Source organism: Phyllobates terribilis, unplaced genomic scaffold (genome assembly GCF_046119375.1).
Source record: "Phyllobates terribilis strain yellow unplaced genomic scaffold, ASM4611937v1 Scaffold_4__5_contigs__length_816908805, whole genome shotgun sequence".
Classification (NCBI taxonomy): domain Eukaryota; kingdom Metazoa; phylum Chordata; class Amphibia; order Anura; family Dendrobatidae; genus Phyllobates; species Phyllobates terribilis.
The window spans coordinates 573096999-573111976 of NW_027362764.1; the positions used below are offsets into that span (position 1 = coordinate 573096999).

Consider the following 14978-nt stretch of genomic DNA (forward strand, 5'->3'; position numbering starts at 1 on the left):
CCTTTAAATGTATTCTTTATGGTGGCATAACCCCTTTAATGAAGTATGCGGCACCGCTAGATAAGTAGACAGAGCGGGATATCTCTTCCACTGCGAGAGCAGCCGTGGAGCGTGGCGAGATCCCACAATCTGGAAATTTGAGCCCCTCTCTGCCAGAAAATTGGGCCCTTTAGGAGACATTAAGACTATTTCAGAGCAGTTGTCTTACTAGATTATAAATCCCCCAGGAATTGCAAGGTTAAAGGAAACAAAATAAGATGAGGAAGAATATTACAAGCATTCCTAACATTGCAATGCCTGCGGGATAATTGAATCACTAAAGTGTAGTTTATCGTTAACTACTATAAGTTTAGAAAATAAAAGTATTCACTTACTTGATGAAAAGTATGGGTCATCTGGGTAAGTCTCTTTGTCGTACAGAAATGGATGGTAGCGTATGATTCCTTCCACCACACCTTCTCTTTCAACAAGAGCTTTAAACTCAAAGCTGTCAGCAGCAGAATTAATATACAAAGTTTGCATGTCATTACTGATGTCATCAAGTTTGAGGAGTTTAGGCACCTTTGCTTTTTCAGATATATTAACCTGTAAGAAAGTTAAACATGACTTCAAGTACCAATATGCAGAACTTTTATGAAAAAGATTGTGCTGTATAAAAGTATACACACAAACACAGACACAGAAATGGGCAGGACAAAATTGTTGGCGGCTTCCAAAATTGTGGGTGAACAACTTAGTTTCAAGCGTGTGATACTCGATCAAACTCACCTGTGGCAAGTAACAGGTGTGGGTAATATGAAAATCAAGCCCCGGAAGAAGCAAGGCGAAACGCGCGTCGGAGTGGGTGGGCTCTGCGGCTGGTATTAAAATCCTCTACTCTACACCACTGTTTGGTAATTATTGAGCCTTTACTTTCAGATTAGGCTTCAGCTTTTTATCTGAAAACCCTTAATCAGCATACCTAGGCACCGAGGTGCTTTACTTCACTAGTAGCATTTTTTTATATGGGCTATATGCAATAAGCTACACCTGTCATGTGATGAATTTGATAAATAGCTGATATTACGGTATCGAGAATCTAGCTAGTGTTGAGAATCTGTTATGGATGTTTTTTTTAGATCTTCTCTTCATTTCACTAATAAGGATCAATGAATACCATATACTATTGTGTGAGTATTGAGTTATAGTATTCAAATTTTAAGATACCAGCTATTTTCACCTCCTATGTATATATACACTTGCCATTAGGCATTCACTGGGATACTATGAAAGGAGATCATAGCCAATAGGATTATTTGTTTCATCTACACAGCCAGTGTGCCCTCTTGAGGCATTTCTGCTTTTATATGTTAATCAACTGTTTGATTCATTGGGATGTTTTCTTATTAAGGTTATATGGTAGATCGACTCACTCGGATTCTTAAAGAGGCAGACACAGGAACCGTTTCTATTTAAAGTGCAGCTGGCTTATTGCAATCCTCATAAACCACGTCACCAGAAAACGTAAACACAGCCTTTGTCCGGCAAAAGGTAAAACAAAACAAGTCCATACAATGGTGCTGGTTAGCCCACCTGGCTTAGAGTCCAGCTTCCATGTCCTTAAGCAAAGGCATTCAATCCATGAGACCTGCAATCTCCATACATCCAGCATGTGTGAAACAAACAGCTCCAGAGCTGTTACTTTCAGGCCCACCCCACGCCAAAATGCTCTAAAGGCTGTGAATTTTATCCTCTGACCTCCTCCCTCTCCACAGGTGTTCAATCATCCTAGCACTAAAGATGGCTTATAAACCCCTCATTCCTTCGTGTGCTGGAACCTTTTCCCTATGTTTAATTACTGGAGCTAGCAATCCCAGTGCTACATATCTCCCCTCCAGTATTTTGCCAGTTAATAAAGATGAATTTTTAGTGTACTGTATGGATCGCTTCTTTTTCTTTGGGAATCTATTCAGTCCTGTGAAAGGGTTATACATTATTGTTTGAAGTGCCATATTGATATTGTTTGGTGGACTTTTTTTTTTTGATAAATATGAAAATCACACCTGAAACCAGCTATAAAGGGGAGAGGTTTACTCAATCTTTGCACTGTATGTCTGTGTGTGCCACACTAAGCATGGAAAACAGAAAGAGAAGAGAACTGTCTGAGGAATTGAAAACCAAAATTGTTGAAGAATATCAACAATCTCAAAGTTACAAGTCCATCTCTGGAGATCTTGATGTTCCTTTATCCACAGTGCGCAACATAAATCAAGAAGTTTACAACCCATGGCACTATAGCTGGATGCGGATCGCAGAGAAAAATTGATGAAAGGTTGCAACACAGGATAGTCTGGATGGTGAATAAGCAGCCCCAATCAAGTTCCAAAGAAATTCAACCTGTCCTGCTGTCAAACGGTCCTGCAGGCTCATGGTGCACCAGTGTCCATGTGAACTATGCGTCGTCATTTGAATGAATGAAATGCTATGGATGGTAGGAGACCCAGAAGGACCCTGCTGCTGATACGGAGACATAAAATAGCTAGACTGCAGTTTGCTAAAATGTACACAAGCCAAAATACTTCTGGGAAAGCGTCTTGTGAACTGATGAGACCAAGATAGAGCTTTTTGGTAAACCATATCATTCTACTGTTTACCAAAATCGTAATGAGGCCTACAATAAAAAGAACACAGTACCTACAGTCAAATATGGTGGAGGTTGTTTGGGGCTGTTTTGCTGCCTCTGGCACTGGGTGCCTTGGCCGTGCGTATGGCATCACGAAACCTGAAAAATTACTATGGGATTTTGTGTCGTCAGTGGAGAAATAAAAAAGCTATAGCTCTCGGAATATAGTGATGCAAAAATATATATATATATATTTTTTATATAAAATTATTTTTATTGTGCAACCTTGGCAAAACATAAAAACTGCTGCTGTAATCACGCAGACCTGAAGACTAAAGCAGTCTAATCACTTATACTGCATGAGAAACGGCGTAAAAAAATAAACCAATTCTTGACCTGCTGTTGATTTGTTTATTCTGCCTCCCAAAGATTGCTGTAAGGCTCAGCTCACATTTATCCTATGCTCTACGCTAAGCGATTACACCGGAGTTTCCATATAAATCTCTAAAATAAGTGATTCAGCCACAACCCCCGGCAGAAAATTCTTTATAATGAGGCAGATGGAGGCACTGTGAATGTTGTCTGGCCTGTAACCCGGCGGTGTCAGTTTTTTTTAAGAGTACATAAAAGCGCAGTAGGCCATAGTTTTGTGCACGTCTGAAAAGAAGGACACTGCTGAACGGAGGCCAGATGGAGTCCAGAGTAACTCTGCTGCCTCGTTATAGTGATTGAATCTATCGGGTGTGTCATCTGAAGCACATATTTCAGAGATTTAGATGAAAACCCCAATGTAAGTTGCTCCATGTAGAGCATATGTGAACTGCTCTAAAATGTTATGTACCCCAAAATGCTACCAATAAAAGCTTCAACGCATCCCACAAAAAAGCAAGTCCCCACTCAGGTCCATCATCTGTTAACAGAAATATAGGGAGCTGCCATGTTACTGGTAACACAAAGGTTCTGGAAAAGCGAAATAGCTCCCCCCAAAAGAAATCCAGAGGATTCTGCACTCCCAAATCCATATGTCCCCTCCCTTCTGAGCCTTAGTGTGCCTAAACCACATTTAGCATCCATGTCTGTCAGTATTGTAGTGATCAGAGCCCAATTAATTTACGGGAGCATGTCTCCAGAAACACGACCTGGGCACACTGTACGGGCACTGGCAGATTTGCAATTTTCACTCTGCAACATCTATTGCCGGCTGTAAAATCTGGTGCTAAAACTAAAGTTTTGAGACAATAATGTAATTATTGTTTTCTTCACTGCCCAATGGTATAAGGTTCTGTGACACACGTGATGTCAATAGGATCATTGCACCCCTACAGGAATTCATTGAGGAGTGTAGTTTGGAAAATGAGAACTTTTGGGAGGGTTCTGCTGTTCTGGCATCTCTGGGACTTAGCCAATGTGACATGGTATCCGTAAACCATAACAGCAAAATCTGCACTACAATATAGCGCTCCTTCCCTTCCGAGCTTTGTACTGTGCCTCAAAAGTAGTTTTCCCCCACATATGGGGTATCTGTGTACTCAGGAGAAATTGCGCAAAAAACTGTAAGGTTCATTTTCTCCTGTTGATGAAAAATTTGAGGCTTAAGCAACATTTTTGTGGGAATTTATTTATTTTTTTCCACTGCTCAACGTTATAAAATTCTGTGTTTCACCTGTGGATTCAAGGCCCCCATCACACATCTAGATGAGTTCCTTGAGGGGTGTAGTTTTCAAAACACGATCACTTGTTGTGGGTTTTCACTGTTTAGGCACATCAGGGGCTCTGCAAATGCGACATGGCGTCCGCTATCTATTCCACACAATTTTGAGCTTCAAAAGTCAAATGGCGCTCTTTCCCTGCCGTGCGCTCAAACAGTTGTTTTCCCTCACATATGAGGTATCTGAGTAAGCAGAAGAAATTGCACAACACATTTTGGTGTATGTTTACTCCATTGTGAAAATGAAAAATGAAAAATTTTGGGGTAAAGCAATGTTTTTGTGGGAAAATTTAATATTTTCATTTTTTTCCTTCCACATTGCTTTAATTCCTGTAAAGTACCCAACGGGTTAGTCAATTTTTGAATGTGGTTTTAAGCACTTTGAGGGTCGCAGCTGGGTATTTTCTGTAACATAGGCCCCTTAACGTCATTTCAAACGGGATGTCGTCCCTAAAAAGATGGTTTTGTAAATTTTGCTGGAAAAAATGAGAAATTGCTGATGAACTTTTAATCCTTGTAACTTCCTAACAAAAAAAAAAACCTTATGTTTCAAGAATGATGGAGATAAAAAGTAGACATGTGGGAAAATTTTTAAAATTTGCCAAATTTCCGATATTTTCACAAATAAACGCAAAAAATATCAACCTAAATTTACCACTACCATAAAGTACAATGAAACATTCCAAGTGTCGGTAACCAAATAAAATCATCAAAGCTTTATTTCAAAACATAGAATTGAAATTCATGGTGGTAGATAAGATAATGCTCAGATGCATTTCAGGCATGAACTTCCCTTTTTCACTGACTATAGCAAACAAAACCATGACAAAATATTTAAAACAAGTGCTGACCAATCATGAAATGGCAGAAACTACACAGGTGTGCAATAATTAGAGTAAAGAGAGTATAATAGACACCAGTGGATATACAACAGTGTCATTTTTGTACCATCATAATACAAAATTGCAGCAATAATATTAAGCAACAGATTATTGGAGATAATATATGAACATAGTGTAATTTCAAAAAAAATCACAGGTCAACAAAACAGTATCACACAGGAAAGGATTAGATACTCTCTGCTGAGCTGTGTATCACACAGGAGGATTAGATACATGGCTCAGCAGGCGGTACCATATGAGGGGGTGAGGAACACAACTCAGTAGAGTGTACCACACGGGAAAGGATTAGATACACGCGTCTGAGCAGTATTTATCAACCACCATGAATTTTAATTCTACGTTTGTTTTGACATAAAGCTTTGAAGATTTTATTTGGTTGCAGAGACTTGGAATTTTTCTTCGTATTTTACTGTGGGTCAGCTGTTCTCCTTAGACCAGCAACGCTATATTGTGAACGGTCCTGATACTGAACAAAACGGTGAGGCTTTAAACTTTTTTATCATTATATGAATGCATAATGTGTCACAAAAAAAATAATCTCAGAATCACTGGGATATATTGAAGCAATCCTGAGTTATTACCTCATAAAGTGACACTGGTCAGAATTGGAAAATTTGGCCTGATCAGTAAGGTGAATACAGACTTCGGGGTGAAGGCGTAATAAAGGATATATTTTAGCATTCTGGCATTTGACTTGCAAGCAGTATTTGTAGTTTATATATGCTATAAATTTTGAAAAAGTCCGCAATTACTACATTTGGTCTATTTTTTAATATAATGCATTCATTCCACAACAAAAGTAGAGAAGATTAATTTTAAGTGCATTGTCCATTTATGGACTACATACCTCAATGTCAATCCTGTTGGAGTGCATGATTCTCGTATTACCCAAAACATGTCCAGATGATCCATGAACATAGTAATGGTAGATATGTCTAGTGGAAAAAAAAAGATCTTAAACCTATGAAAAAACCAAGGTATAAAAGTTTTCAACATATCCCAAAACCGAAAGCTAAACATTGCACTACTCACGCCAGCTGTGTGACCCATAGATGACGGTAATTTTTTAAGTATTGTATATGCTCAGGCTGAACACCAGTTACGATAACAGTGGTGAAGCTTCTTTTATCCTCCTCCTCCATGATAAGGTTAGACAGGTTCTTCTCATCTTCTGTAACATGTGAACAATCAGTCGGCTACAAAATTAAATAAGGAACATTAGATTAAACACACATTCACAGAAAGTGCGGAAAAAATAAAAAAATCTATTTCTTAGTTAACCCCTTCACCCCCGAGGGATTTTCACAGGAGGGGTGGGGGTGTTTCCGTTTTTTCCTCCCCTTCCGAGACCCATAACTTTTTCTATTTTTCCGTCCACATAGCTGGATGAGGGCTTGTTTTTTGTGGGACAAGTTGTACTTTTGAATGACAATTCATTTTATATGATGCACTAGAAAGCAGGGAAAAAGTCCAATGCGTTGAAATTGCAGAAAAAGAACAATTTCACATTTTTGTTGAAGGTGGGAGGAGTGGGGAGGGGGTTATTTACCAAGTTTACTAAACAGTAAAACTAACCGGGCAACATGACTTTCCAGGTCAGTACAAGTACACAGATACCAAACATGTATAGGTTCTTTTTTTTTTAATATTTTTTTTTATTTAAGTGGTGGGGAAAAAAAAAAAATTGTAATGTCAGGGGACGCAACTCCGCAGCCTCCAATCGTCAAGACAATTCCGCAATTGATTGATGAGTGATGGACGAGGCCACGGCTATTTTCCCTAATAGGCCAGTTATTGGGGAACCCACAGTGGGCGAATAAAATATACACCTCCGATTCCCACACATGTAATATTATCGTATTTTGCGGATTATAAGACTCACCCCAAGTTTTGGGGTGCAAAATAGGAAAAAAATGTTTGTTTTTTTAAATAAAATGGTGCGCCTTATAATCCTTTTTACCTGGGGGGCAGCGGTGGTGGAGCGGGGGGTCACACATACTGGAGATTGGCGGCGGAGGCGGCAAAAGTCGGGCGATGCTGTGGGCCCCGTCCTCAGAAGAAGCGTCGCTGATTCAAGGCGGTGGTGGTAGCGGGGAAATGCTGCGGCCCCGGTGGTGGGGCGATGCTGCGGCCCCATCCTTAGAAGTCGGCGGTGAGCGGATGTGAGGCTCCCTATCCCGTACATAACCCTGCGCTGTGCTTCGGCAAAATGGCCGTCTCCTGAGATCTCAATTTGCGCATACTCCAGCGGCCAATTTGCCGAAGCACTGCGTCGCTTCGCTATCGCCACTACCACCACCGCCTTGAATCAGCGACACTTCTTCTGAGGATGGGGCCCGCAGCATCGTCCCGCTACCGCCACCACCAACCTCCTGTATCTGGGACCCCGATCCGACGCCGCCCCTCCCCCAGATAAAATACAGTAAGTTTGCATTATAAGATGCACCACTCTTTTCCTCCCAAATTTTAGGGGAAAAAAGTGCGTCTTATAATCCAAAAAATACGCCATATAACAAAAGGATCTCGCTGCCACCACTAATCGTTTAAACAGTCCGACTGGACAACCGCTGAGATAACGTATTGTTTCAAAAGGTGCAGTTTACAAAGCAAGAGGAATGCAGTCATTAAATTTTATATACAGTTAGGTCCATATATATTTGGACAGAGGCAACATTTTTCTAATTTTGGTTCTAGACATTACCACAATGAATTTTAAACAAAACAATTCAGATGCCGTTGAAGTTCAGACTTTCAGCTTTCATTTGAGGATATCCACATTAAAATTGGATGAAGGGTTTAGGAGTTTCAGCTCCTTAACATGTGCCACCCGGTTTTTAAAGGGACCAAAAGTAATTGGACAGATTAAATAATTGTAAATAAAATGTTCATTTCTAGTACTTGGTTGAAATCCCTTTGTTGGCAATGACTGCCTGCAGTCTTGAACTCATGGACATCACCAGACGCTGTGTTTCCTCCTTTTTGATGCTCTGCCAGGCCTTCACTGCGGTGGTTTTCAGTTGCTGTTTGTTTGTGGGCCTTTCTGTCTGAAGTTTAGTCTTTAACAAGTGAAATGCATGCTCAATTGGGTTGAGATCAGGTGACTGACTTGGCTATTCAAGAATATTCCACTTCTTTGCTTTAATAAACTCCAGGGTTGCTTTGGCTTTATGTTTTGGGTCATTGTCCATCTGTAGTATGAAACGACGACCAATCAGTTTGGCTGCATTTGGCTGGATCTGAGCACACAGTATGGCTCTGAATACATCAGAATTCATTCGGCTGCTTCGGTCCTGTGTCACATCATCAGTAAACACTAGTGACCCAGTGCCACTGGCAGCCAAGCATGCCCAAGCCATCACACTGCCTCCGTCGTGTTTTACAGATGATGTGGTATGCTTTGGATCATGAGCTGTACCACGCCTTCGCCATACTTTTCTCTTTCCATCATTCTGGTAGAGGTTGATCTTGGTTTCATCTGTCCAAAGAATGTTCTTCCAGAACTGTGCTGGCTTTTTTAGATGTATTTTAGCAAAGTCCAGTCTAGCCTTTTTATTCTTGATGCTTATGAGTGACTTGCACCGTGCAGTGAACCCTCTGTATTTACTTTCATGCAGTCTTCTCTTTATGGTAGATTTGGATATTGATACGCCTACCTCCTGGAGAGTGTTGTTCACTTGGATGGCTGTTGTGAAGGGGTTTCTCTTCATCATGGAGATTATTCTGCGATCATCCACCACTGTTATCTTCCGTGGGCACCCAGGTCTTTTTGCATTGATGAGTTCACCAATGCTTTCTTTCTTTCTCAGGATGTACCAAACTGTAGATTTTGCCACTCCTAATATTGTAGCAATTTCTCGGATGTTTTTTTTCTGTTTTTGCAGCTTAAGGATGGCTTGTTTCACCAGCATGGAGAGCTCCTTTGACCTCATGTTTACTTCACAGCAAAACCTTCCAAAAGCAAGCACCACACCTCAAATCAACTGCAGGCCTTTTATCTGCTTAATTGAAAATGACATAAAGGGATTGCCCACAGCTATCCATGAAATAGCCTTGGAGTCAATTGTCCAATTACTTTTGGTCCCTTTAAAAAGAGGGTGGCACATGTTAAGGAGCTGAAACTCCTAAACCCTTCATCCAATTTTAATGTGGATACCCTCAAATGAAAGCTGAAAGTCTGAACTTCAACGGCATCTGAATTGTTTTGTTTAAAATTCATTGTGGTAATGTCTTGAACCAAAATTCGAAAAATGTTGTCTCTGTCCAAATATATATGGACCTAACTGTATTTAATCTGGATAAGTTGGCAGTGCTTATAAAAAGTCAATGAGGTTACAACATGGGAACAAAACAAAAAAAAAGGTACATATAATCACATGGGGGTTAACGGGATAACAAATGCAAAGTACTAAACCTGTGTCACAGAAATTACGCCGAGCTTAGCGAAGGAAGCAACTCCTTACAGCAACAGACAGAACCACAGAGCACTGTGTTTTCCAGAACTGACAAATGACAGAAACCCAATGTCTGATTTTTATTAGATCAAGGTTACGACCACATACCTCCCCTTGGTGAGATCATATGGGGAGGCTGGTCATGGGATGTGCTAGGTCTTAGAAGATTATTAGATCCCCAAATTCGCCTTGGAGGTCCCAGGTGGGAGATATTGTTGTCATGTTTCCAAACATGATTTTACCTTTCTATAGCGATGAAACATAGCATGGATAGTATCATCCATCCATATCAGGTTGGAGATGTTAGGACAGCCTTACTGTGATGTGAGTGAATATGTTATATTTTGTCGTCGTGACAAAGTGACAAACCTATCTCACATAAATATCAGATCGATGCAAACTCCAATATTCATCACGGACTACTGGCTCCAGAGTGTCTTGAGATAATTCTTTTGAACAGAGGAAGCCCCTGCCTTGGGGAGTAGACAAATCCTAGATTTGGTGGCTGGCTCTCAGAAGATCCCCTGTTCTAATTACCTGTTCATGGCAGGTCCTACTTCAATGGAGGCTGAAGTGTCAACTCTCTCTCTTACCCAGTTATAAGCTACTTATATGCAGAGATACCAAATATGTATATATTTTTTTTTTATTGTTTTATTTTTAATGGCACATGTTAAATGCTGCTGTCAGAGATTTTAACAGGCGTCGCTCCACCTTCGGCTACTAAAGGCACATGATGGCTGATTAAATCAGACCTCATAGAGGGGAAAGGTGGGTCTCGGCGTGTGAGCGCACATCAAATGTCAGGGACACTACTTTTGTCATACATGTACATCCAGAGTTGTACAGGGGTTAAATTACTGTCCAGTTAGTACAGGATAAATGTCCCAAGTGTCTATGCCCCATTTACCAAACATAAATCAGCAATAATCCGCTGGGAAAGATGCAGGCTTGGCTTGCGAGCCCGCATTAAGGGCAGGGACACAAAATATGATGTAAATGTACGTCATATGTAGTGAAAGGGTTAACCGGGATTTTTATATTATCGTTAGCATAGGTCATAAATATCGGATAGGTGGGTGTGCGACAATCCGTTGTTCCCAGTGTCGGCTGTGGCCGGATGTGCTCAGTTGTGGAGCTGCAAAGCACAACTAAGTTAACTACACGGCTCAAAAAATAAAGGGAACACTCAAATAACATCCTAGATCTGAATGAATGAAATGTTCTCATTGAATACTTTGTTCTGTACAGCGTTGAAAGTGCTGACAACAAAATCACACAAAAATCATCAATGGAAATCAAATTTATTAACCAATGGAGGCCTGGATTTGGAGTCACCCCCAAAATTAAAGTGAAAAAACACACGACAGGCTGTTGTTGCCCTCCTATGGCCCCCTCCACTTCTCCTGGTGTACTGGCCTGTCTTCTGGTAGCGCCTCCAGCCTCTGGACACAGCAAACCTTGTTGCCACAGCTCGCATTGATGTGCCATCCCGGAGGAGATCCCACAGGAGACCATCCGCAACCTCATCAGGAGCATGCCCAGGCGTTGTAGGGAGGTCATACAGGCACGTGGAGGCCACACACAATACTGAGCCTCATTTTGACTTGTTTTAAGGACATTACATCATGGTTGGATCAGCCTGTAGTGTGTTTTTCCACTTTAATTTTGGGGATGACTCCAAATCCAGGCCTCCATTGGTTAATAAATTTGTTTTCCATTGATGATTTTTGTGTGATTTTGTTGTCAGCACATTCAACTTTGTACAGAACTAAGTATTCAATGAGAATATTTCATTCATTCAGATCTAGGATGTGTTATTTGAGTGTTCCCTTTATTTTTTTGAGCAGTGTATATAGTGGCCATAGTCGAGTACTGCACGTCTGCTCCCTATTTGAATCAACTGGTGGTGGATCGGCAGTAACCAGCCACAGCCATCATGCAGCAAAGAGCTGTGCAGTTCTGTTCTGCAACTGAGAACATCAGACTGTCGACATTGGTCCAACTGATCAGCTGGGGTGCCTTCAATATAAAAGTCCCAGACAACCCTTTAAAGGGTAAGGAGCGAGGACGCGCCCACTAGACGGGTTGTGGCCAGGAGTATGTATGTACAACTCATACATACCCTCTGGTCCCGGCTCAGAAACCGGCAAATCCTCGCAGTGCAGTGTGTATGCTGGGGGGATTAATAAAGGCCCCGTCACACATAACGAGATCGCTAGCGAGATCGCTGATGAGTCATGTTTTGGTGACGCAATAGCGATCTCGCTAGCGATCTCGTTATGTCTGATAGGTAGCAACGATCAGGCCCCTGCTGTGAGATTAATGATCGTTACAAAGCTTCCTGGACCATTCCTGGGTCGTTGCGCTCCCGCTGGGCAGTGTGCATCGCTGTATTTGACACCTTGTCAACGACCTCGCAAGCGATTCAGAACTGAGACACATTGAGGTGCATAAATTGGACTTTTCTGCGTTCATCGTCCCGATTGGTGGTCGCTACTGCGTCCTTGTTTTTTCAGATCCCACCAGCGTTCTCCGGCTGTGATTCCACTTTGAACAAATCAGACATCTTTAGCGGAGTAGGTATTGTTTGGGGTCTCAAATGAGTTTCCATTTTTAATTCATTTATAGGACATCTACCAATTATCTGCTATCATTGCTCTTCAGGGAGGGAGGGCTTGGCTTCAATAGCGATCTCATTAGCGATCTCGTTATGTGTGACGGGGCACCAGGACCGTTAAAATACTGGCAGCAGTTGTCTCGGTCCACAGAGTCCACAAAGCCAGGCGGGGAAGTGGAGCTCGGTGAATAGCGTGCAAACGATCCTGCAATTGCAGGCCTTCAACCAGTGGGACATGGCAGAAACACCCATGATGCGAAGACCTGCCGCGACAACTGCTGCCAGTATTTTAACGGTCCTGGTGCCCCGTCACACATAACGAGATCGCTATTGAAGCCAAGCCCTCCCTCCCTGAAGAGCAATGATAGCAGATAATTGGTAGATGTCCTATAAATGAATTAAAAATGGAAACTCATTTGAGACCCCAAACAATACCTACTCCGCTAAAGATGTCTGATTTGTTCAAAGTGGAGTCACAGCCGGAGAACGCTGGTGGGATCTGAAAAAACAAGGACGCAGTAGCGACCACCAATCGGGACGATGAACGCAGAAAAGTCCAATTTATGCACCTCAATGTGTCTCAGTTCTGAATCGCTTGCGAGGTCGTTGACAAGGTGTCAAATACAGCGATGCACACTGCCCAGCGGGAGCGCAACGACCCAGGAATGGTCCAGGAAGCTTTGTAACGATCAGCGATCTCACAGCAGGGGCCTGATCGTTGCTACCTATCAGACATAACGAGATCGCTAGTGAGATCGCTATTGCTTCACCAAAACGTGACTCGCTAGCGATCTCGTTATGTGTGACGGGGCCTTAAGTCTGCAGTCATACAGAGTGATTTGGACAGGACAACCCCTTTAAGGGCAGCCATTCAATATACAAAACATGCTGTCAAGCAGAGCCTTTTACAATGTTTATACCTTTCTGTTTCTTATGTAGCCAGTGAAAATTGGTTCCTGGTTCTTCTCCTTTGTCTCAAAATCTTCTTTGGAAATTAAAAATTCATGGACATCTTTGGAGTCTGATGTCTTTGTGATAATCTTAAAAGTAATAACAAACATACTTAGCAGCTTATAAATAAAGCAGATGGATGCATTCAGAAAGTTCAATTACGGACACAATATTTGAAAGCAGCAGAATAATACTTTCAAAAAGGTTGCTATTAGCAGAGATCATATAATAGGGAAAACAAGCACTTTCTTTACGTTCTGTGTACCCTGGCGAACTGTTGACATTGTTCATGTCACATGAGCGCTGCTGCCGACCAATGATCAAAAACAACGTTGCAAGAGAACGCAATGTTGAGTGGAGGAGCAACGCCAGTCCAGCAGGTAAGTATGCTTTTTATTTCTTATTTTATGCAGCACACTGGGGGCATTCAAAAGAGGACATCTAGTAGAGGACAACCTCTAAAGTACCATTTTATAGGGTTACTCACAAAATCACATTTTTCACATAGCACAGTAAACGCTTACTTTTTTAATATATAGGCTAAGCCCAACATAAAGTTTCTTTCTTGTACCTTTGTGTCTTTTTCCATCTTTACCTGCGCCTCTGTGCGCAACCAGCTTCACAAAGCTGAATGAGCAGTCAAATACTTACAGTGGGGGAAATAAGTATTTGATCCCTTGCTGTTTTTGTAAGTTTGCCCAATGACAAAGACATGAACAGTCTATAATTTTAAGGGTAGGTTCATTTTAACATTGAGAGATAGAATATCCCCAAAAAAATAAAAAAATCAAGAAAATCACATTGTATAAATTAGATAAATGTATTTGCATTTTGCAGTGTGAAACAAGTATTTGATTCCTCTGGCAAACAACAATTAATACTTGATGGCAAAACCCTTGTTGGCAAGCACAGCAGTCAGACGTTTAGTTGATGATGAGGTTTGTGCACATGTCAGGAGGAATTTTGGTGCACTCCTCTTTGCAGATCATCTCTAAATCATTCAGATTTTGAGGCTGTCACTTGGCAACTCGGAGCTTCAACTTCCTCCATAAATTTTCTATGCCATTAAGGTCTGGAGACTGCCGAGGCCACTCCATGACCTTACTGTGCCTCTTTTTGAGCCACTCCTTTGTTGCCTTGGCTGTATGTTTTAGGTCATTGTCTTGCTGGAAGACCCAGTCACGACCCATCTTCAATGCTCTTACTGAGGGAAGGAGGTTGTTGGGCAAAATCTCGCGATACATGACCCCATCCAAATTCCCTTCAGTATGGTGCAGTCATCATGTCCCCTTTGCAGAAAAGCACCCCCAAAGTATAATGTTTGCCCCACCATGCTTCACGGTTGTGTGAGAGCAGGAGTTATACTTTATCTATCCTGCATCCATTTTGATTTTTGTACGTGCATCTTCTGCTTACCAGAATGAAGTTTGAGCCAGCATGTGTGTGTGAGATAAGGAGTCTTTTGGAATGTCTGTCTCGAGACTAGAGCTAGCGGAGAAAACAAAACTTAGGGGGGAGTATAACACTACAGACAGAAAAGCTCGGTGTCAGTAGTGTTAACTTAGCCAATTAGATGTATGTATGCTAATGCGAGCACATATTTAGAGATCAGCTGAGCCAATTATATTGTTTTAAAGTATGAATCGTAATAACTGATATAAACCTGGACCAGTGCATGTGATAAAGCAGATCTAGCCTGATGCTCAAATGTATCAGTTGTAGTTCTTCCGTGCACGTATTTGAA

At 41.5% G+C, this 14978-nt stretch overlaps 1 protein-coding gene across 2 annotated transcripts in view; it reads right to left on the minus strand.

Moving 5' to 3' along the window:
- SMCHD1 (structural maintenance of chromosomes flexible hinge domain containing 1) overlaps positions 1-14978 on the minus strand; it is a 266367-nt gene that overhangs the window by 210410 nt on the left and 40979 nt on the right. For both annotated transcript variants that reach the window (XM_073679119.1, XM_073679120.1), the window contains exons 7-10: positions 13204-13323; positions 6245-6408; positions 6060-6147; positions 375-585 (exon numbers count right to left, since the gene is read on the minus strand). In XM_073679119.1, coding sequence (XP_073535220.1) covers positions 375-585; positions 6060-6147; positions 6245-6408; positions 13204-13323 — 583 coding nt within the window. The remainder of the gene's footprint in view (positions 1-374; positions 586-6059; positions 6148-6244; positions 6409-13203; positions 13324-14978) is intronic.